At 38.4% G+C, this 22,986-nt stretch overlaps 1 protein-coding gene across 1 annotated transcript in view; it reads left to right on the top strand.

The window, feature by feature from the left end:
• Positions 1 to 22,266, top strand: part of CYFIP2 (cytoplasmic FMR1 interacting protein 2) — a 236,629-nt gene extending 214,363 nt beyond the window's left edge. The window contains exons 29-31 of the mRNA XM_053718790.1: positions 5,377 to 5,615; positions 6,664 to 6,811; positions 20,583 to 22,266. Coding sequence (XP_053574765.1) covers positions 5,377 to 5,615; positions 6,664 to 6,811; positions 20,583 to 20,750 — 555 coding nt within the window. The 3' untranslated portion in view covers positions 20,751 to 22,266. The remainder of the gene's footprint in view (positions 1 to 5,376; positions 5,616 to 6,663; positions 6,812 to 20,582) is intronic.
• The last annotated feature ends 720 nt before the right edge of the window (positions 22,267 to 22,986 follow it).

The following is a 22,986-nucleotide window of genomic DNA, read 5'->3' as shown; positions in this document are numbered from 1 at the left end:
GGGTTTCTCTGGCTTATCTGTTTCCTCTGTTTGCTCTCCTTCCACGAGTCATTGCTTGTATCAAACAAGAGAGAGCATCAGTGATTCTATTAACTCCTTCATGGCCTCGCAGGATATGGTTCACGGATCTGGTGAGGATAACTTCTATACCTCCTTGGAGGTTACCTCTGAGGAAAGACCTTCTACTTCAAGGTCCTTTCTTCCATCCAAACCTAGATTCTCTAAAGCTAACAGTGTGGAGATTGAACGCCTAGTTCTGTCTAAGCATGTTTTTTCTGAAGCTGTCATTGAAACTATGATTCAAGCTTGGAAGCCGGTTGCTCGCAAGAATTACCATAAGATATGGCGTAAATATCTTTATTGGTGTGAATCTAAGGGGTTCTCCTGGAGCCGGGTGAGGATTCCCCAGATTTTGTCTTTTCTTCAGGATGGACTGGATAAGGGTTTATCGGCAGTTCTCTAAAGGGTCAGATTTCAGCGTTATCTATCCTTTTGCACAAACGTCTGGCTGATCTACCAGATGTTCAAGCCTTTGTACAGGCCCTGGTTAGAATCAGGCCTGTGTTTAAACCTGTTGCTCCCCCATAGAGCCTTAATTTAGTTCTTAAGGTTTTACAACAGGCTCCGTTTGAGACTATGCATGTTGTTAATATAAAACTATTATCCTGGAAGGTTTTGTTTCTTGTGGCCATTTCTTCCGCTCGCAGAGTGTCTGAGTTTTCAGCTCTGCAGTGTGATTCCCCCTACCTTATTTTTCATGTTGATAAGGCGATCCTTCGTACTAAAATGGGGTTTCTACCTAAGGTAGTATCGGATCAAAACATTAATCAGGAAATTGTTGTTCCTTCTCTTTGTCCTAATCCTTCTTCTCAAAAGGAGCGTCTTTTGCATAACTTGGATGTTGTGCGGGCTCTAAAGTTTTACTTACAAGCTACTAAAGATTTTCTGCAATCTTCTGCCCTGTTTGTTGTTCTTTTGGGAGAAAGGTTCTTCAAGCGGTGGTACCTTCTGTTTAGGTCCTCCTGCCTTTTTTCTCCCTCCCTGTTCATTCCGTGTCCTCTAGCTTGGGTATTGGATCCCACTAGTAATTGGAATGACATTATGGACTCTCCATGTTATAGCAAAGAAAACTAAATGTATGCTTACCTGATAAATGTATTTATTTCCTGGCGTGGAGAGTCCACGACCCCATCCTCTTATAATTCGGCAGTTTTTTTGTGTAAACTTCAGGCACCTTTTCACCCTTGTGTTTCTTCCTTTTCCATTTCCTTTGGCTGAATGACTGGGGGTTATGGGTAAGGCCGTTACACTTAACAGCTTTGCTGGGGTGCTCTTTGCTGGCCAGGAGTTGAATATCCCTGTAGTAATTGGAATGACGTTGTGGACTCTCCATGTCCGGAAAGAAGGAAATTTAACAGGTAAGCATATATTTTGTTCAGTCAGTTTGCACATTTAAAGGGACAGTAAAGTCAAAACTAAAGTTTCATGATTCAGATAGGGCATGCCATTTTAAACAACTTTCCAATTTACTTCTATCATCAAATTTGCTTTGTTCTCTTTGTTGACGGATAAAGTAGGCTCATAGACTGATTTTGAAGACTGCCTCTTATCTCAATTAATTTTACAGTTTAGACAGTGCTAGTTCATGTGTATATGTCCATATAGGTAACATTGCTCACTCTCTTATGCAGGAGTCAGCACTGATTGGCTAAAATGCAAAATTGTAAATAGCACTGAGATAAGGGGGCAGTCTGCAGAGGCTTAGATACAAGGTAATCACAGAGGTAAAAGGTATATTAATATAACTGTGTTGGTTATGCAAAACTGGGGAATGGTAAATAAAGGGATTATCTATCATTATAAACAATAACATTTTCAAGTACTTTTAGGTAAGTAGTACTTTTAGGTGCATGATAGAATTGTTGAAAATCAAATGTCCCTTTAATAGGCTGCAATATTAATTGCTGCTAATTTTCTCTTCCTACAGAAAGATGTATACTATTAATAATGTATAGTATATATCAGTAAATAATCACTGCACTGCAAAAAGATGTGCATACGAAAGAAATGTGTAAAAGCATTTTAGACTATACCCTTGCAAAGATCCTTGATAATGTTTCTATAATCTCTCTTGTTGTTAGTGATGTACAGATATAATGAGCTCCTGCGCTGATCAAACAATCACTGTGTTGAATATTTAGGGTTCTGAAGTCTGCAGGATGTACTCTCCTTTCTCAGAGGTTAGAAGAAATACCACAGCGGGCAGAATTCACTTACAGGGAAAATGGGCAGAATAAATAATAACATGCATTGAAATATTTTGTGTTAAAGGGACAGTAAACACCTTGAGATGTTTATATAAAATGTTTAGTTATGCATAATGAAACAACTATATTTTCAATATTTATTTTGCTTCCTTTTCATGTAGTTTAGCTCAGAAAATAGAACTAAAGGGGTAGGAAAGTCAAAATAAAAATTGCATGATTTAGATAGAGCATGTTTTTTTTACACACTTTTAAATTCACTTCTATTTTCAGAAGTGCTTCGTTCTCTTGGTATTCCTTGCTGAAAAAGAATACGCACATACCCTACACTAGTGCGAGCTGCTGCTGATGTCTGCACACATTTGTCACTTGTGATTGGCTGACTAGATGTGTTCAGCTAGCTGCTAGTAGTGCAATGCTGTTCCTTCAGCAAAGGATAGCAAGAGAATGAAGCAAATTTGATAACAGAAGTAAATTAGAAAGTTGTTTAAAATTGTATTTTCTATCCAAATCATCAAAGAAAATGTCGGGGTTTCCTGTCCTTTAACTCTCAGACCTTGAAATGCACCATGCCGACTTCTCAAGGCTATAACCCTGCTACACATCTATCTCTAATTAGTATTAACTGAAAACAACTGCAAAACAAGTCACCTGATACTAACTTTACAACAGTGTCTAGCCTTGTTATCTGTGAACTAAAGCTCAGATTGGCTCCTCCAAATGAGGCAAATGGTGGGTGGAGTTTGGTTTCTGAAAAATAATTGCAGTAAAAAGGATGTTATTCTATAGTAACACAACAGAAGTCTTGTAATTACAAGGTGTTGCTGTCCCTTTAAGCAAAGTTAAAGGGATACTGAACCCAGATTTTTTTCTTTCACGATTCAGATAGATCAGGCAATTTTAAGCACCTTTCTAATTTACTCCTATTATCAATTTTTCTTTGTTCTCTTTGTTATCTTTATTTTAAGAAAAAATGTGGGTTCGGTATCCCTTTAAACATTTTATTTGAAATTTGTTTGAGAGTTTAAAGTGATTGTAAACTTCAATGAATTAAAGCCCAGTATCAAAAAAATTATCTTAAAAACAGGGGCACTTTAACCCCTTAACGACCAAGGACCAGGCACGTCCTACAAAAAGTGTCAGTTAATAACAAAGGACGTGCCTGGCAGAGCAGGGTATTGCAGCGATGCCTCAATATTGAGGCATCGTGCAATACCCTTCTTTAAGCCACTATGTGGCCCTCTCTTCATCGGCCAGCGATGGTGCCGATCGTTGGTGGCGTGGGAGGGATACGAGGGAGGCAGGTTGGTGGAACATCGCTGGAGCAGTTCCAGCCATCAGTTATCTAGTTCCGTCGAGAGCACGAGGGGACAGGGAGCCAGAGGGAGGAGGGAATTAGTGTTATGAAAGGGATCTGGGAGGGTTAGGGGGGGTAGTGTATTGAGGGTGGGCAGCTACACTACAGAAAAATTGGGTATTTATTAAAAAACTGCCAAATTTTGAACAAACTGTGACCCAAGATGGCAGCCATTAGGTAGAGGGGGAGGGTTAAACAGCTGTTTTGGGGGGGATCAGGGAGGTTGGGGGCTAAGAGGGATCCAACACAGTATTATATATATAAAAAATAATATATTTTTTTAAAAAGCCTTTTATTCTAGTACTGGCAGACTTTCTGCCAGTACTTAAGATGGCAGTGACAATTGTGAGGTGGGGGAGGGAAGAGAGCTGTTTGAGGGGGGTCAGGGAGGGATCAGGGGGTGGGATGTGTCAGGTGGGAGACTGATCTCTACACTAAAGCTAAAATGAACCCTACAAGCTACCTAATTAACCCCTTAACTGCTGGGCATAATAAAAGTGTGGTGCGCAGCAGCATTTAGCAGTCTTCTAATTACCAAAAAGCAACACTAAAGCCAAATATGTCTTCTATTTCGGAACAAAGGGGATCCCAGAGAAACATTTACAACCATGTGTTCCATAATTGCACAAGCTGTTTGTAAATAATTTCAGTGAGAAACCTAAAGTTAGTGAAAAAGTTACGTTTTTTTTATTTGATCGCATTTGGCGGTGAAATGGTGGCATGAAATATAACAAAATGGGCCTAGATCAATACTTTGGGTTGACAGATATCAGTGTTACAATGTAATTATTGCTAACAAAATTTAAAAAGTGGTTTGGAAATAGCAAAGTGCTACTTGTACTTATTGCCCTATAACTTGCAAAAAAAGCAAAGAACATGTAAACATTGGGTATTTCTAAACTCAGGACAAAATGTAGAAACTATTTAGCATGGGTGTTTTTTGGTGGTTGTAGATGTGTAACATATTTAGGGGGTCAAAGTTAGAAAAAGTGTTTTTTTTATAAAACAAAATTATAGTAAATTATATGATATGATGAAAATAATGGTATCTTTAGAAAGTCCATTTAATGGCAAGATAAATAGTATATAATATGTTTGGGTAGAGTAAATGAGTAAGAGGAAAATTACAGCTAAACATAAAAACACAGCAGAAATGTAAAAATAGCCCTGGTCCCAAGAAAATTGAAAAGTGCTGTGGTCACTAAGGGGTTAATTCATTAACGTTTACAAAGAAGCTTATTTTTTAAAATCCCATTGCGTTATGGAAAACATAACGCTGATCCTCTGCCCGCATCTCTTGCTTTCTTTAGCATATGGATGACTCCACTCGTCGAGTGCAGCTCGTGGGCCATGCAACAATTGGAGGAAGCCGGATTCGTCATCCATATGCTAAAGAAAGCAAGAGATGCGGGCGGAGGATCAGCATTATGTTTTCCATAATGCAATTATAAGTATTTTAAAAAATAAGCGTCTTTGTAAACTTTAATGAATTAAAGTGCCCCTGTTTTTAAGATTATTTTTTGATACTGGCCTTTAATTCATTAAAGTTTACAATCACTTTAATGTATTTTTAAATAATTAACACTGTTGCTATCACTTTAAATATAGTAAAAAAAACGATGTGTAGCTTTTCCCCATTTCTCACATTGCCTTAGCTACTCTTTTACTGGAAACATGTTGAGATTATTATGCACATAGGAGTGATACACAAATCAAATGGTTTTAGAACAGATAAATAGTAATGTCTTCTTACAGCAAATCGCTATCGCGCGGGAGGGTGACCTCTTGACCAAGGAGCGACTGTGCTGCGGTCTTTCCATGTTTGAAGTCATCCTGACTCGGATCCGCAGCTACCTTCAGGATCCCATCTGGCGCGGTCCTCCCCCCACAAATGGTGTGATGCATGTAGACGAATGTGTGGAGTTTCACCGACTCTGGAGTGCTATGCAGTTCGTATACTGTATCCCAGTGGGAACCAATGAGTTCACAGCAGAGTAAGTTCTTAAACCTTTTATTAAAGGGACACTAAACCAAAAACAATTATTTCATGATTCAGATAGATTATGCAATTTTAAACAACATTCCAATGTACTTCTGTTATCTAATTTGTTTCATTCTTTAGATATCCTTTGTTAAAGAAATAGTAATGCACATGGGTGAGCCAATCACATGAGGCATCTATGTGCAGCCACCAATCAACAGCTACTGAGCCTATCTAGATATGCTTTTCAGCCAAGAATATCAAGAGAATGAAACAAATTAGATAATATAAGTAAATTAGAAAGTTGTTTAAAATTGCATTCTCCTTCTAAATCATGAATACAAAAATTGGGTTTCATGTCCCTTTAAGTGCTGCTCCTCTAGGAAGCTCTCCACAGCCTACTTACACTTTGGTTACATATGATATTGAGCCTGTTATTTATAACTTTTCAGCGTGATATAGAATAATTCAAAGATTGAGGATTTATTTTTTAACAATTAAAGGGACATCTAAACCATTTTTTTTCTCAAAACTAGTTTTAAATAAAACCTCTATACAAACATGTTTTAATTATATTGAATTTTTTGCTGTTCTGTTCTTTCCTTCTTCTGTTCTCTTTATTTTTCATATTCTTCACATTTTCATCCAAAAGTATTTTGTATTTTTAAGCTATAATTATATATATATATACTGTATATTTATAAAAACAGAGAAACAGACCACACTCTCAGACTGTTGGTTCTCAGTTTGTTTGAAAGCATTGTGTAGCTGTTTGATTGTGGACCCAGGAGGGGAGAGACCTTGACGTGGTCCTATGATTAAACCGTTTGGCGCCAAATGCAACTGACTCTCCCATTTTTGCCTTTAAAAATTACTGTGTGCTTGCTAGAGAGTACCAGGTTTTCTATGTGTTGTATGTGTGTGTGTATATATACAGTATATATATATATATATAATAATTTTACTGTACATTTTTTTTACATCATCCTGCTGTCCCTTTACCAATGTCCTACATCATCTCCCCTGTTCACTGTTAACCATTTGCTATGCACCATTTGCAGGCAGTGCTTCGGAGATGGTTTAAACTGGGCTGGTTGTGCAATCATTGTGCTTCTCGGACAGCAACGGCGGTTTGATCTCTTTGACTTCTGTTACCACCTTTTGAAGGTGCAACGCCAGGATGGAAAAGATGAGATCATAAAAAATGTGGTGAGTTTTTGCTGATCAGGATTATACTTTTTACAAAAAATATTATTTACCTTATACTATTCTGCACAAGCTGCATCGTAACTGCCACATCAGTACCAGAGAGCTGAACGGGCATTTATAATGGAGAGGATTCCTCTAAAGCAGATTAGAGATCATTTTGAGGAATCAGACTGCACCGTTATTTGACTGACTGGAGATCTTTAAACATTTTTGACTAAAATGCTGTATTATTGTCACTTATTAGAACATGGGCATGCTTAAAGGGACAATAGCTGATTTTTGTGTACATGGAAACATGTTTAAAAACTGTTTAAAACAGTCAATTTGTTATCAGAATTTCCATTATTTTTCAGTTCCGGACATCCTTGAAAAGCCTCTTAAACTTGTTATCTCCTTTTCTGTGGCCAGTTAGGGACAGATATGTGTGCTACTCCACTGATTAAGCAATCACTGTGTAGAATGTTGCAGTTTCCTGTAGGATTCATACCAACCTCCCGGGAGGCAGTGGGAAATCAGTATGTTTATCTTATCTCCCTATGTTGACCAGTTAGGGGGTAGCTGTAAATTAATTTGTGCCCTGCTCTCAGCAATTGGTGTGTAGCATATAGCCAGGTCAGGATGTTTGTATCATATTTAGGTTACAGAATTTAAGCTCCTGTTTATAGGGAGCATGGAACAAGCACAATTTTTGCAGTGAACGCAATCAAAATAACGAATGTATGTTGCAGTTTGTTGTTTTATCTCATTCTTTAAACAGGAGATTTCATTTTGCATTTAATGTTTCTTTAAATGTTAAATTCAAAATGGGAAACTGAAATGTACCTTATTTGGGTTTTAAATATTAACCCCTTAAGGATCAAGGTTTTTCTTAGTTTTGTTCTTAAATGATGCAAGCAATTGTGGCATTTTTGATCACTATTGTTTTCAGCTAAGAGTGAAGGTAATGTTTGACGAATCAGTTCCCAGTTTTTAATAATCCTATTAAAACAGGGGCACTTTAATTCATCAAACTTTACATTTCACTTGTTTTGTTCAAAAACTTACCTTTTAATCCTAACAGCCGCTGCAGCGCTTCCTCCGCCCGTCACAAGCCTTCTTCCGGGGTCCAAATTGACAAATCCGGCTTCCTCCAATTGCGGCGTTGCCTCAGGCCATGTTTCCCCGGGGGGGAAAGCCGTGATTGGAGGAAGCCGGATTCGTCATTTCTGACGTATAAAGAGGCTTCCGACGACCGGGGGAATCGCTGGAGCAGCTGTCAGGATTAAAAAGTAAGTATTTGAACAAAACAAGTGAAATGTAAAGTTTGATTAATTAAAGTGCCCCTGTTTTTAATAGGATTATTAAAAACCGGGCACTGATTCGTCAAACATTACCTTCACTTTAACTATTGGCTCTCTTTTTAATTGCACCTATACATATTATATACCATTTTTTAACAAAGAGGCCTTTCTAGTGATACCCAATGTGGTTATATAAAATACAATAAATAGAAATTTAATGCTTAAAAGGTGGGATAAAATTAAAAATTAATCTTTTTTTTTTGCAGTTTTCTTATAACTATTTCCACATAACTATTGTAGTTTATTTTAGAAATATCCCATATGTCTAGGATTCCAAAAAGATGGGATTATTGGTATAACACTCATTGGCTATGCTTGGGCTGTAAGAGAAATTGCTGTCACCCAATTAAAAATTGCTGCACAAAAGTTTATTTCTTTTTTAAGACACGATGAGTCCACGGATCATCTTAATTACTAATGGGATATTCACCACATGGTCAGCAGGAGGCGGCAAAGAGCACGACAGCAAAGCTGTTAAATAGCTCCTCCATTTCCTCCCACTCAAGTCATTCTCTTTGCCTACGTTAGTGATAGGAAGTGGTAAAGAAAGGTGTTTAAATTAGATTCTTCAATCAAGAGTTTATTATTTTTAAAGTAGCGCAAGATTGTGCTGCTTTGTTCTGGGGTGTAGCCGTAGTCCATATCAGTCTCTTCAATAGAGCATTGGTGGCTTTAGAGCAATGGGAACTTGTGGGACATAATTCTCACTGCGCCTCCCATACTTTGATGCTGCCCTAATCCTAATAGCCTAAGTAAGATGACTCAGGCTTTATTCTTTTCCACAGGATTATGTGAGGGAGAGAACCTCTCAATCCTAATGAGCTGCCCTGCTGTCGTGTAGAATTTAAAGGTAAGTGCTGACTTTTTATTCTGGGTCTGAAGAGGAATCTCAGATGAAGTGAAGCACTTTATTGGGACATAATTCCTATATATATAAAGGAAGGGGATCCTTTGACAGCACATTGTGATTCTTCATCAAGAGTTTATTATTTTTAAAGTAGCGCAAGATTGTGCTGCTTTGTTCTGGGGTGTAGCCGTAGTCCATATCAGTCTCTTCAATAGAGCATTGGTGGCTTTAGAGCAATGGGAACTTGTGGGACATAATTCTCACTGCGCCTCCCATACTTTGATGCTGCCCTAATCCTAATAGCCTAAGTAAGATGACTCAGGCTTTATTCTTTTCCACAGGATTATGTGAGGGAGAGAACCTCTCAATCCTAATGAGCTGCCCTGCTGTCGTGTAGAATTTAAAGGTAAGTGCTGACTTTTTATTCTGGGTCTGAAGAGGAATCTCAGATGAAGTGAAGCACTTTATTGGGACATAATTCCTATATATATAAAGGAAGGGGATCCTTTGACAGCACATTGTGAGCAGGCACTGGGGCTGTGGGACTAGAAGGTGGCTTCTCTGGGGACTTTATTCACATGGGCTGAGCCAGATACATACAGAGGGACTCAGAAGAGGTGTTTGGTTGGGTCACAGGAGTGTTCTATAACATACTGTGTCACAATTTGCCCCCAGGTTTACAGAGAATGGTTCAATAGCTCCCGGTGGCCTATTTCTAAAACATATTAATGGGGACCGGGAGAACGTTGTTGTAACGCCCACGAAGGGCGGGCTATGTTTGGCTCTCTTTTGAGCTGCACTACGGTCTATAGCTAGATGCTACATTAATGGGACCTGGAGCCTGAGTTGTATCACGCCCACGAGGGGCGGAGCTATGTTTAAGGCCTTGTTAGACTGTGCTCTCCTCCACAGTTTCAGTATCGGATAGTAGAGCCTTTATTTATTTCTAGCACTGTCCTTAGTATTTCAGTCCGGACAGCGGTACAGCTGCGCTCCGGATCTGTTTTTGTACAAAGTTAAGCAGATCCGGACAGTGCTGCAGCTGCGCTCCGAATCTGTTTTTATACAAAGATTAAGTGTATAATAAGAGCTAAATGTTGAAGGTACAGACTCTGATGGATTGATTCAGAGGCACCTCAGCAGGATTAAGCCGAGGTGTAGATAGGTTATTTGAGTGTTAATTTAACTCACTTCATAATAAAAAAAAGTAAAAAAAAAAAAGTTACTTTTTAAATTTAAAGAGACAGTAACGTTTTTTTTATGTATTAAATTTTATTAAAAAATGTCAGCTATTTATTTGTTTAATTAATCCCTTGTATCTCAGGATGGACAAAGAGGCCTTGCGAGGGGTCTCTTATTTTAGGTTTGGATGCCAATCTAGCATTGCCAATCCTTTCTATTGCTCTTTTTTTGAGAGATCTTTAATTAATGAAGATAGCTTGTTCTCAACCTACTTCTCCTAAGTTGCATATTGCTTAGGAGCCTATTGACAATGGTCAAGATATGCCACAAATTTCTCACTAAGGCGTCCCAAAAATTTTATAGCCCACATGCAGTGCCCTGCGGTCCTTCTCTCACTCCACCTGGAGTTACCTTGCATTTAATACAGTTTTTCCCTAGCGGTAGGGAAAAGTGCAAGAGGTCATATTCACTCATCATAATGTGATTGATCAGTTGTAGATATTTCATATGTTTCCTCCCTGTAACTGAAGGAGGACTTCTCAGGCTCAGATGGGGCAATGCCCTTATCTGATCCTGAGTCTGTTTTCCATCTGTTTTAGCTTCAATTCCTCCATTTGCTACTGGAGGAGGTTTTAGCTATCCTGAGTGACTCCGTCACTACCGGTGTAGTCTAGCCGAGAGAGCCCAGTAAGTTATACTAATATTGTGTGATAGAAGTATTTCCTGTTCCAGATAGGACTATAGAGATATTGCTAAGGCATAGGAGACGCTCTGTTCCCCCTTTTTCTCCTATCCTTAAAAAAGAAAACGATACAGGGTGGATGAGAATTTCCACGCTAAGCAAGGGAGATACTATTCGCATGGAGGATAGTAGTTCCCTAAGGTCCCTACACAGGAGAACTCTATGGATAGAAGCTAGAAGGTTTTCATTGTCAACCTACTGTCTACAGTACGACGGTGTACTGGTTTTGATGCGTTGTCTGTTTCTATTGGACAGACACCCCTATCTCAGAGATAGGATAGGACCTTTAAGTTAGTAGACTCCTTTAATTCATTGGGAGATATGATTCAGGTTTTGCTATATTGACCTGCAGAGTACTATATTAAGATCTTGGTCTGCGGATGTTTTATCTACAGGATAAGAAATATTTTCGTTCCTTTCGAGATTTCTAGGGAAATCCTTCCACTCCTTCTCCTAGGCAGAAGCAGTTTTAACCTTCCTGGAAAGGAGAGAACTTTCTTTGACAGAATGGCAAGGACCCTATCAGGTTTAGAATAGGGGAAGACAGTAAAGGAAGCTTGCTGTTGAATTGAAGACAGCATGAGGGACGTGCACCCGATCCGTAAGGGGGCAGGTTTTCCTTTTTAATCAGACTTGGGTTTGTGAGCATGATCCCTGGGGGGGGTGCATTGTGTCCCAGGGATACAAATTAGAGTCTTTCCTCCCAAGAGCAGGTTCCTGCTTTCAAGATTTATTGGCAGATCTGACGAAGGGAGAGGTGCTCTTACACTGTGTACGGATCCTCTCCGACCTGGGAGTGACAGTTCCTGGTCTAAGGCAAAAATGAGTTTGGGGATGCTATTCCTATCTGTCCGCGGTTCCCGAAGGAGGAAATCTTCAGACCTATTTTAGAATCCTTACAGGATTCTCAGAAATTCAAGATGGAATCTATCCTTTCGTACTTTGTTTGGTCCAAGAGGGTCAATTTAGACCACGGGGGATTTGAGGGAAGCATACTAAGTGTCTGCTCTCATCAACAAGGACTATCTCAAATCCTTAAGTATGTTTTTTCCAGACAAACATTCCAACTCGTCTGAGATTTCTGTGGGTGGTGCTCCGATTGTGGATCATTACTTTGGAAAAGAGTTACTTAGTTCCAACTACAAGGGTAGTTTTGCTTGGAGAACTATATTAGTCTCCTCATCAATAAAGCTGACAGTTGTCAGGAGTACAATAATTTTTTTGATTCTTGCCTAGCATATCAGTCACATCAGTGTCTTTGTGCTGGGAAATAATTGGGGTTGGTAGCGACAGTGAACTTTCAGTTGGCCGTCCTACTCAGTTCTCAGTAGTTAAGAATACTTTGGTGTTTGTCGCTGGATCTTTTGCTCCCAGGGAACCTGCTTTGAAAGTTTTCTGGGTGAATGTGACAGACAGTCAGCCTTTGGGCTGGAGAACTGTTTGGGGCTCTCTTAAGAGCAGGGAACATGGACTCGAGTGGAGTTTGTTCCTCCAATAATCATTTTAAAGTACAAGAGTAATCTTTCTATCCTCTCCTAACCTGGCCTCACTTAGCTTCGGCTGGGTTTATCAGGTTTAAGTTAAATCTTACTTCATCTGTGGGGGGCTTGAAGTTTTCTTGACTATGACAGAGATAGCCAAAATAGTTCAGTGGGCTGAGACCCGCAATTCTGTCTGTCGATGACCCTTTTACAGGAAGGTCTTAGGAGAGGCGGTCTTCATAAGTGGGCAGACTTTTTTCCCAGGGTAGTGGGAACTCCGGCTGGGAGTGCCTTTTCCAGATTGATTCTCAGTGGGGTCGTTTGCATTTGAATTTCATGATTTTTCGACAGAATATCAGATTCCTGAGGTATGGATTGAGGTCAATGATCCCTCATGCTCTTTTTAGTAGACGCTTTGGTGTTACCTTGGAATTTTAATATTGCATATTTAATTCCTCCATTTAATTTTTCTCCTGGAGCCTTGTTTCGAGCTAAGCAGGAGAGGGCGTCAGTGATCTTCATTTCATTGGCGTGGTCCGCAGTATTGGTAGGCAGTCCTGGGGGACATGTCACATCTTCCGTCTGGGAGTGTCCGTGGAGGAAGGATCTTTTACGTCACGGACCCTTCTTTTACCTGGAAATATTTTCCCTGATGCTATCTAGTGAAAACTTTATTTTATTCAAGCATGGAATAGGATTTGGTCATTGAGACCATAAATCAGACTTTTAAAGGACCAGTCAACACAGTAGATTTGCATAATCAACAAATGCAAGATAACAAGACAATGCAAAAACACTTAGTCTGAACTTCAAATGAGTAGTAGATTTTTTTTCTGACAATTTTAAAAGTTATGTCTTTTTCCACTCCCCCTGTACCATGTGACAGCTATCAGCCAATCACAAATGCATACACGTACCATGTGACAGCCATCAGCCATTCACAAATGCATACACACTTATTCTTGCACATGCTCAGTAGGAACTGGTGACTCAAAAAGTTTAAATATAAAAAGACTGTGCACATTTAGTCAATGGAAGTAAATTGGAAAGTTGTTTAAAATGGCATGCTCTATCTGAATAATGAAAATTTAATTTTGATTGAGTGTCCCTTTAAGCCTGTGTCTAGGAAACATTTACTCATATGTTATGGCATAAACTTTTATTCTAGTGCGAATCCTAAGGATACTCTTAAGGTAGGGATCGGATTCCTAGAATTTTCTGAAAGACATAGTGGACTTGTCTATTTTGTTTCAGGTTCGTCTGGCGGTCATTCCAGACGTACACTCGTTTGGTCAGGCCTTTTTTAGGATCAGACCTGTGTTCAGACCAGTTATTTCTTCATGGAGTTTGAATTTAGTTCTTCTAATTCTCCAGGGACTCTGTTTGAGCCTATGCATTCCTTAGATATGAATCTGTTATCTGGGAAAGTTTTATTTCTTGTTGCTAATTCTTCTGCTCGCAGAGTGTCAGAGCTCTCGGCATTGCAGTATATGTCACCTTACCTTATTTTCATTCTGATAAGATAGCTTTAAGTACTAAATTAGGATTTCTTCCTAAGGCTGTTTTTGATCGGAATATCAATCAGGAGAATGTTGTTCCTTCCTTGTGTCTTAATTCTACTTCTCAGAAGGAATGGTTTCTGCACAATTTGGTCGTGGTCCGTACTTTAAAGTTTTACCTACAGGTGACTAAGGCTTTTTTCGCCAGTCTTTTTTGTTTTTTGCATATGAGACTGCTGGCCAGCAGCCTCTTGAGGAGGTTGTGGTTCACTCCACGAGGGCCGTTGCTTCCTCATGGGCATTCAAGAATGAAGCTTCTGTGGAGTAGATTTGCAAGGATGCAATTTGGTCCTCTCTTCTCACTTTTTCTATAAATTTGACTCTTTTGTTCGGCTGAGGCCGTTTTTTGGGGAGAAAGGGTTTTTCAAGCAGTGGTGCCTTTCGTTTAGGTTCCCTGTCTTGTCTCTCCCGTATCATCTGTGTACTCTAGCTTAGGTATTGGATCCCATTAGTAATTAAGATGATCCATGGACTCATCGTGTCTTAAAAAAGAAAAGAAAATTTATGCTTACCTGATAAATTTATTTCTTTTTTGACACAATGAGTCCACGGCCCGCCCTTTTTTTTTAAGAGACAGGTTGTTGGTTATTTTAAACTTCAGACACCTCTGCACCTTGGTTTTTTCCTTTCCCCCTTAACTTCGGTCGAATGACTGGAGTGGGAGGGAAGGGAGGAGCTATTTAACAGCTTTGCTGTGGTGCTCTATGCCGCCTCCTGCTGACCAGGAGGTGAATATCCCATTAGTAATTAAGATGATCCGTGGACTCATCATGTCAAAAAAGAAATACATTTATCAGGTAAGCATAAATTTTCTTATTTATACAATTTAGACACCCTATGGTATTTATATAGCGGTATTTTGACACATTATGCTTAAACCTTTTTTATCTCCAAGGGCGGAAAATACAATTTAGGGGTAAAAAACACTTTATTAAAATAAAATGATAAAAACAATAAACTTTATTAAAATAAATTTATGAAAACATACTTTAGTAAAATGTATTTAACACTTTTTTTTATTGTATGTGTATACTGGGAGAGAAGGGTAGGGGCCAAGACAAGCTATTGTTAGCAAAGAATGGCTTGTCATTTTTGACATGTGATCAATCTGACTGGCTGTCATAGTGATTACATGACCATGGAGCAGTTTTTTGGGCATTACTGGATCGTCTCACTCTTAAGGCATCCAGCGATTGCCCAGTGATCCTGATACCAGCCTGCATTGCCGCATGCTGGTATATAGGCTCCACTTTAAAAGGACAGTCTAGTCAAAGTTAAACATTCTTGATTCAGATAGGGCATGCAATTCTAAACAACTTTCCAATTTACTTTTATCATCACATTTTCTTTGTTCTCTTGATATTCTTTGTTGAAAGCTAAACCTAGGTAGACTCATATGCTAATTTCTAATTCCTTGAAGGACACCTCTTATCTGTGAATTTTGAAAGTTTTTCACAGCTAGACAGCACTAATTATTGTGTGCCATATAGATAACATTGTGTTCATTCCTGGGTAGTATTTATGAGCCAGCACTGAAATGCAAGTCTATCAAAAGAACTGAGATAAGGGGGCAGTCTGCAGAGACTTAGATACAAGGTAATCACAGAGGTAAAAAGTGTATTAATGTAACATTGTTGATTATGCAAAACTGGGAAATGGGTAATAAAGGGATTATCTATCTTTTTAAACAGTAAACATTTTCAAGTAGACTGTCCCTTTAAGTATACAATCAAAGTGATTGTATGCACAGTAACTGACATTTTTGACAGTTACTTTACTGTTGCTTGGTAGCCTCACCTGCAGGATTCTAGCAACAGCATGAGATACATGTTGATTGCAGTGTGTATCTCATGAATAGAGTCCCTCACTTACAGCCATGGGATCACAGGGACACCCTGCCCCTGTTATCGCTAGCCTGGGGTTGCCTGCATTACACTATTTCTGCAGTGGCTCACTCCTGAGGCATGCAGAAATAGTCCGGTTGTACTGACAGCGGCGAGACCGGCACACTAACAGCCCAGAACGCAGCCACTGTACAGGGGTGTGTCCTTAAGGGCTAAACAAGAGGGGCTGTACCCTGTACGGCACCTGTTAAGGGGTTAAATATTGTGAAATGTCCTTTTATATGACTGCAGTTAAAGGGTACCCCTCTTAGTACCGCTTTCCCCGCCTCCCAGTATAAAGGGACATTATACACTGTTAGACTGTTACTCTTGTAGTTCCTTTGTAATTGGCCTTTACTGGCCTTAGCAAATGAGATAAGATCAAATAGGGCTCTATTCACAAGAGTTGAATTGCAGTTGATTTGAAATCTTTCATTAAAGGGACAGTCTACCATAGAATTGTTATTGTTTTAAAAGATAGATAATCCCTTTATTACCCATTCCCCCGTTTTGCATAACCCCAACACAGTTATATTAATATACTTTTTACCTCTGTGATTACCTTGTATCTAGGAACCTTCTTCCAGCCCCCTGATCACATGACTGTGACTGTTTATTAACTATTGTCTTAAATTTAGCATTGTTTTGTGCTAAATCTTAAATAACCCCCTGTGCCTGTACACAGTGTTATCTATATGGCCCACATGTACTTTCTGTCTTTGTGTTGAAAAGAGATTTAAAAAGCTTGTGATAAGAGGCAGCCCTCAAAGGCTTAGAAATTAGCATATGAGCCTACCTATGTTTAGTTTAAACTAAGAATACCAAGAGAAAAAAGCAAATTTGATGATAAAAGTAAATTGGAAAGTTGATTAAAATTAAAAGTCCTATCTGAATAATGAAAGTTTAATTAAGCTAGACTGTCCCTTTAACTATGCATTATTAAGGGCCAAACCCAGTCAGTATCTCCTGCAAATAGAGCTGTGTTAGAAGGCAATTCCCCTGCAGTTATCCTATTTTAGGTGAATCGTACACAGCATTAAAATGTGCAGGGCTAGTTCAGCTCTTGAAGGAGATTTTATGCATAATTAATGGCAGGAATTTAAATGATTCAATTTACCTGACATTCACCTCTTAAAGAAAAGACCCCAATAGGATTTTAAACCAAGGAAAACCTAATTACTACACGGTGGCTCCATTACTTTAATGGAGATTAAAACTTTTGAATAATTTTTTTCAATAACAACTGTGTACAAATAAAATGTGTTCAAAACATAAATACTCTACTCACAAAAGGCTGTAGTGAGTCCTTATTTAGTCATAATTGTCTACTTGCGTTACGTAAAGGGGCAGCCTGTGTTTTAAACAGCAGTTGGGGGTGAAATGCACGTTGGATCAGATGTCATAATTCTGTACAGTGTTAAATACCGTTTTTTTATAAAAGGGAAGATTTGAGATCGGGTTACAGTACTTCACTACTGCATCTCACATTCTGTGTGGGGGTATTTCTTATCAAATCATTGGCACACTCTGAATTAACTTTTATTTAGGAAGCATCTACTGTTTTCTTTACTACCTGCTCTTTTACTTTACAGAATTAGAAGATTCTTACTATATAAGGGCTTTCAATATATTTTTCTGTGCACAGTGGTTTGTTTTAAGCATGTTGTATTGTTAAATGGCGTATTATTTTGTACTTTATTTCTTCAATTTTTATAGAGAGCCTAAAGTTAAAATTAAACATTTATACTTGAGATAGAGCATGCCATTTTAAAACACTTTTCCCTTTACTTCTATTATAAAATTTGCTTTGTTCTTTTGGTATTCTTTGTTGAAGAGTAAACCTAGATTTGTTCATAGGATCTCAGGAATGTGCACTTGTCTTTAGCGCTCTATAGCAGCAGTTTTGTATTGTGTCATCAATTGTTGTTGTTAGGTATTTACCTGACTGCCCTCCAGCGACAAGCTCCCTGTGCAAAATGTTTATATACAGTATGTGCATGTACCTTATAATGTGCTCTAGAGATCAGTTTTGTTCCAAGGAGCTAAGACCATCCTGAGCTGAGATATTAAAGGGACAGTACACTGTAAAATTGTTTTTATATTATTGTATTTTCAATGACTTGTTATACCAGCTGCGGAGTATAAAATATTTGAGAAATTGCATTTTCAGGTTTATTTGTGTATATGAAGTAGCTGCTTTTGGGCTTTGAAACCACAGCCTATTACAATGGGTTGAACTTAAAGGTAATAGCAGATCTCATTATGTCATAAGTTTGTGTACACAGACTTACTTCCTTATCTTATAATTGTCTGGAACAACAAAGCTCAATACATAGAGAGAACAATGGAAAATTATAATTTTATTACTTAACTATCCTGCACCCCACTGAGAGTGTAACTTCTTCTTCTGGCTGTGTTTACTTAGCCTTGTCAATAGCATATACTCCAGTATCAAAACTTTCATTATAGGTGGCTATACTAAAACTAAATCAGCTATTTCAAATGCTGAAATATGAGTAAAGGAGCTACTTGTAACCAATTTAATACACTCTAGCAGGTAAAAGGGATCATTGGGAAGAATTTAAAGGGGAGAAATTTTTGGGGTGAACTGTCCCTTTAAAGGGACACTTTACCCAAAAAATTTCTTTCGTGATTCAGATTGAGCATGAAATTTTAAGCAACTTTCGAATTTACTCCTATTATCAAATTTTCTTCATTCTCTTGGTATCTTTATTTGAAATGCAAGAATGTAAGTTTAGATGCCGGCCCATTTTTGGTGAACAACCTGGGTTGTCCTTGCTGATTGGTGGATAAATTCATCCACCAATAAAAAAGTGCTGTCCAGAGTACTGAAACCAAAAAAAAGCTTAGATGCCTTCTTTTTCAAATAATGATAGCAAGAGAACGAAGAAAAATTGATAATAGGAGTAAATTAGAAAGTTTCTTAAAATTGCATACTCTTTCTGAATTACAAAAGAAAAAATTTGGTACAGTGTCCCTTTAAGGTTTCCGTAAACATCTGTACAACCAAAATTTGTTGTGCGCCATGACACAAAGATGGCTGTCGTGATTAAACCAAGTAAAATTAAAAAATGGTGGTTTTGAAATACCAATACATAGAGGTAATCACTCAAAAAAAATTGGAAAATTAAAAATGGTCAAGCAACCAACTTGACAAATAATGGATCACTTGAGATGAATTGACCCATATAAATACACTTAGCCCATTACTCTGGCCTAAGTTATTGAGCAGATCACCTGGTTCTTTCCTGCTTTCAGTTCTCCCCATATCCAGTGTTGCAACAACCTTGTACTTACCTTGTTCCTGATACCAGTTACCTGAATTCTGCTACACTTTCCTGGTATCCTGTGACAGCCTGACCAACCGTACCCACTGGGCTTCCTGTGCCTGCTGAATCTCCTGTACTTGCTGTACCAGTGGCGGCTTACCTGGTATCCTGTGACAGCCTGACCAACAGTACCTGCTGGGCTTCCTTTGCCATTGTACCAGTGGCAGCTTACCTGGTATCCTGTGACAGCCTGACCAACCGTACCCACTGGGCTTCCTGTGCCTGCTGAATCTCCTGTACTTGCTGTACCAGTGGCAGCTTACCTGGTATCCTGTGACAGCCTGACCAACAGTACACACTGGGCTTCCTGTGCCTGCTGAATCTCCTGTACTTGCTGTACCAGTGGCAGCTTACCTGGTATCCTGTGACAGCCTGACCAACAGTACCCGCTGGGCTTCCTGTGCCTGCTGAATCTCCTGTACTTGCTGTACCAGTGGCAGCTTACCTGGTATCCTGTGACAGCCTGACCAACAGTACCCGCTGGGCTTCCTGTGCCTGCTGAATCTCCTGTACTTGCTGTACCAGTGGCAGCTTACCTGGTATCCTGTGACAGCCTGACCAACAGTACCCGCTGGGCTTCCTGTGCCTGCTGAATCTCCTGTACTTGCTGTACCAGTGGCAGCTTACCTGGTATCCTGTGACAGCCTGACCAACAGTACCAGCTGGGCTTCCTGTGCCTGCTGAATCTCCTGTACTTGCTGTACCAGTGGCAGCTTACCTGGTATCCCGTGACAGCCTGACCAACAGTACCCGCTGGGCTTCCTGTGCCATTGTACCAGTGGCAGCTTACCTGGTATCCTGTGACAGCCTGACCAACAGTACCCACTGGGCTTCCTGTGCCATTGTACCAACCTCAACACCTGTACCTGGGTTTCCTGCTGAGTATTTTGAACCTAGTTGCTGGACTGATCTCCCGGTACCAAACCTTTGGCCTTTTCTTGGACTTTGCTCCTGCTTTACACCTTGGTACCTAGTTTCTGGGTTGATTTCCTGGTACCTGACCTTTAGCCAATTCTCAGTTTTAGTTTCTTTTGTTTTATTAAAGCCTTTAGTTTCTTGTGAATCTATTCCTGCATTTGAGTTTCACCTACCTAAACCCTCAAAGTTGTAAACACTGCTGCTGTAGAGCGCTAAAGAAACATGCACACTCCTATGATCCTATCTAGGTTTACTCTTCAACAAAGGATGATACAAGAACAAAGCGAATATATATCAGAATTAAATTTAAAATGTCACGCTCTATCTGAATCATTAAGTTTAATTTTGATTTTCCTGTCCTTTTAATTAATGATCACAATATATATTTACCCAGTTATCAGTGTTTGTAGTGTAAATGTATTTAGTCAGTGTGTCACATATGTTTTGTTTTTCTCTTCTACTTTAATAGCCTCTGAAGAAAATGGCTGATAGAATTCGGAAATATCAAATCTTAAACAATGAGATCTTTGCCGTGCTGAACAAATACATGAAATCAGTTGAGAGCGACAGCTCCACCGTAGAACATGTGCGCTGCTTCCAACCTCCCATCCACCAATCACTGGCTACTACTTGCTGAAGACAGGACTAAAGGCAGAGGCTTGGTTATGTGACAGCCTGAGATGGTGTGTGGTGTTGTCACTCAATACGTACATGTCCCTCGTCATGGAGGCATCAGAACTGTACGACGTGTGTTTATGTAAACATGTAACCTTGTTTCCATTGCAACAAAGCAATGCTAGATCTACACAGGCCAATCTGACTGCACAATGCAGATTGTTTTATATTGGTTCGAGATATTTTAACTATTTTTTAAGCTAAAAAATATCAGTTTGGGCATCTCCTTATTATACATAAACATCTAACTGGAAAGAATATGGTCACTATCTTGTGTCTCTTCTATTTATTGTGACTGTACTGTGTGGTACCTCATTTTTCTACTAAAGGAATATCTTGTCAGAGCATCTACAGAAAATGTGTCATTGATCTGTTCACTTTGCAGTCAAACCAGTGTAAGATTACATTATCACTGGATATGTTAGCTTACAAGCAATCCAAAATAAATGGAAAGGAAAATACTTCATCATTACATAACCTCTGCTCCAATGCCTATTACATTATTATTGGCAAAGCGATTAATGTATATTTTTTATTTTAAATTTCAATTTGGAAATTGCAATTTTGTTCATCAACACTGTAAAAAAAAATTGGTTTTGTTACGTTGTATTCTGTAACCTAGAAACCAACTGTCATACACTTGCGCACAATCTAAACACTTGAGATTAATTTATTTGGTGTGTTTGATGATTATCGTATACGTGAATGCGTAAAACAAACTCAAATTCTCCTAGTTGAGTGACTGAGTGCCATTGGTAACACTGTGGAAAAGGAAATTGGTTTTTTAACAAGTAGCTCATTATAAATTATTGGAAAAATGGTCTTGCTCTCAGAATATTATAATATAAAATATTTTCTGACTTTCTGATATATAGACAGAGCAACCTTGTCAGCTCCCAGCTGTATTTAACATGCTGTTCAGTTTTTAAATGTATGTAAATATTCTGTTACAGAAACGTACTACAATGCAAACCTTGATAAATACTATAGAAAGGCATAACCTTAATTCTCAAATGATTACTTACAAGTACTGTAGAATTCTGTTTTGCTATAAATACATATTTTAAGTAATCATTCCACATTTTCCCTGTGTACAAAGTTTTGTCAGCAAATGATATGTTTGCAATCACAATCTAAAATATATATATATATATTCTAAAAAAATCCTTTAACTCGTTCTCTTTACTAAGAAAAGGAAACAGATTCAACAAAATAAAGAAATACACATGTTGTATGAACATGTGAACAAATGTAGTGTGTGTGATTTTGTACACACGGCTTATTTATGTATATATGAAACAAAAATAATACAAACACCCAAATGCTTCGCTTGTTTGCTGCATGCTGTCTATACAGCTCCCATATTGTCTGTACATCTCTTAAGTATTTCTTTGATCAGAGTATATATATATCCCTCAGTGATAATAATCCTCAGCAATTTGTAATGTGACAGATTCATAAAAATACAACTGACAAAATTCTGTGCCTTGTGTTTTATTTTCATATGCTCTGGTTGTTGTTGTTTTTTTAATTTAGGTAACGGCTCAAACCATGTTGCCCGAAGTATGTTTTTTAATGTAAATATAATATATGACTGATGATTTATAAAAATACATAATTTGTCTGAAATTTCAATATCAGATGTGTAAAATTACAGTACTTTTAAGGGGCGTTGAAAGAGTGGAGTTTAATAAAAGGAGGAACGACCGCAAATAGAAAAAAAAGAGTCCATGTAGGTAGAAGGACAAGAGAATTGTTTTGAATAAAATTATAAAAGTAATCAATGTATAAAGTGAAATAAAGTGCTAAAAAAGTGAGATGTGAATCTCAATTGTACATTTTTACCCAGAGTCCTTAACTGCAATGGAAGAAATGGATGTTGAAGAAATTGCTGGAAAACAGGACTCTGGTTATGTAAATGAGATCGACTTTCCTTGACTAAATACCTCCTAGCATTTTTAAATTATAATCTTAAAGTGAGTGGCCAGGGGAGGAGTCTGAGTGATTGGGGTGGAAACCAATCAGGAAAGTTTTACAATCTAGGGCAGAGGATAGATTGATCTTTCAAATAAACCAGATCATAAATAGAGGAAGTATAACAGAGCTCCCACATCAGGAGATCTGAAACTATAAAAATGAAATATGTATTCTTCCATTTATAAATGTAATGGTTGTTCTTAGATTAATTTATGTAAAAA

This window comes from Bombina bombina, chromosome 6 (genome assembly GCF_027579735.1).
Source record: "Bombina bombina isolate aBomBom1 chromosome 6, aBomBom1.pri, whole genome shotgun sequence".
Taxonomy (NCBI): Eukaryota; Metazoa; Chordata; class Amphibia; order Anura; family Bombinatoridae; genus Bombina; species Bombina bombina.
The sequence above is the reverse complement of the archived record's forward strand: the minus strand, read 5'-3'. Positions and strand labels throughout refer to the sequence as shown.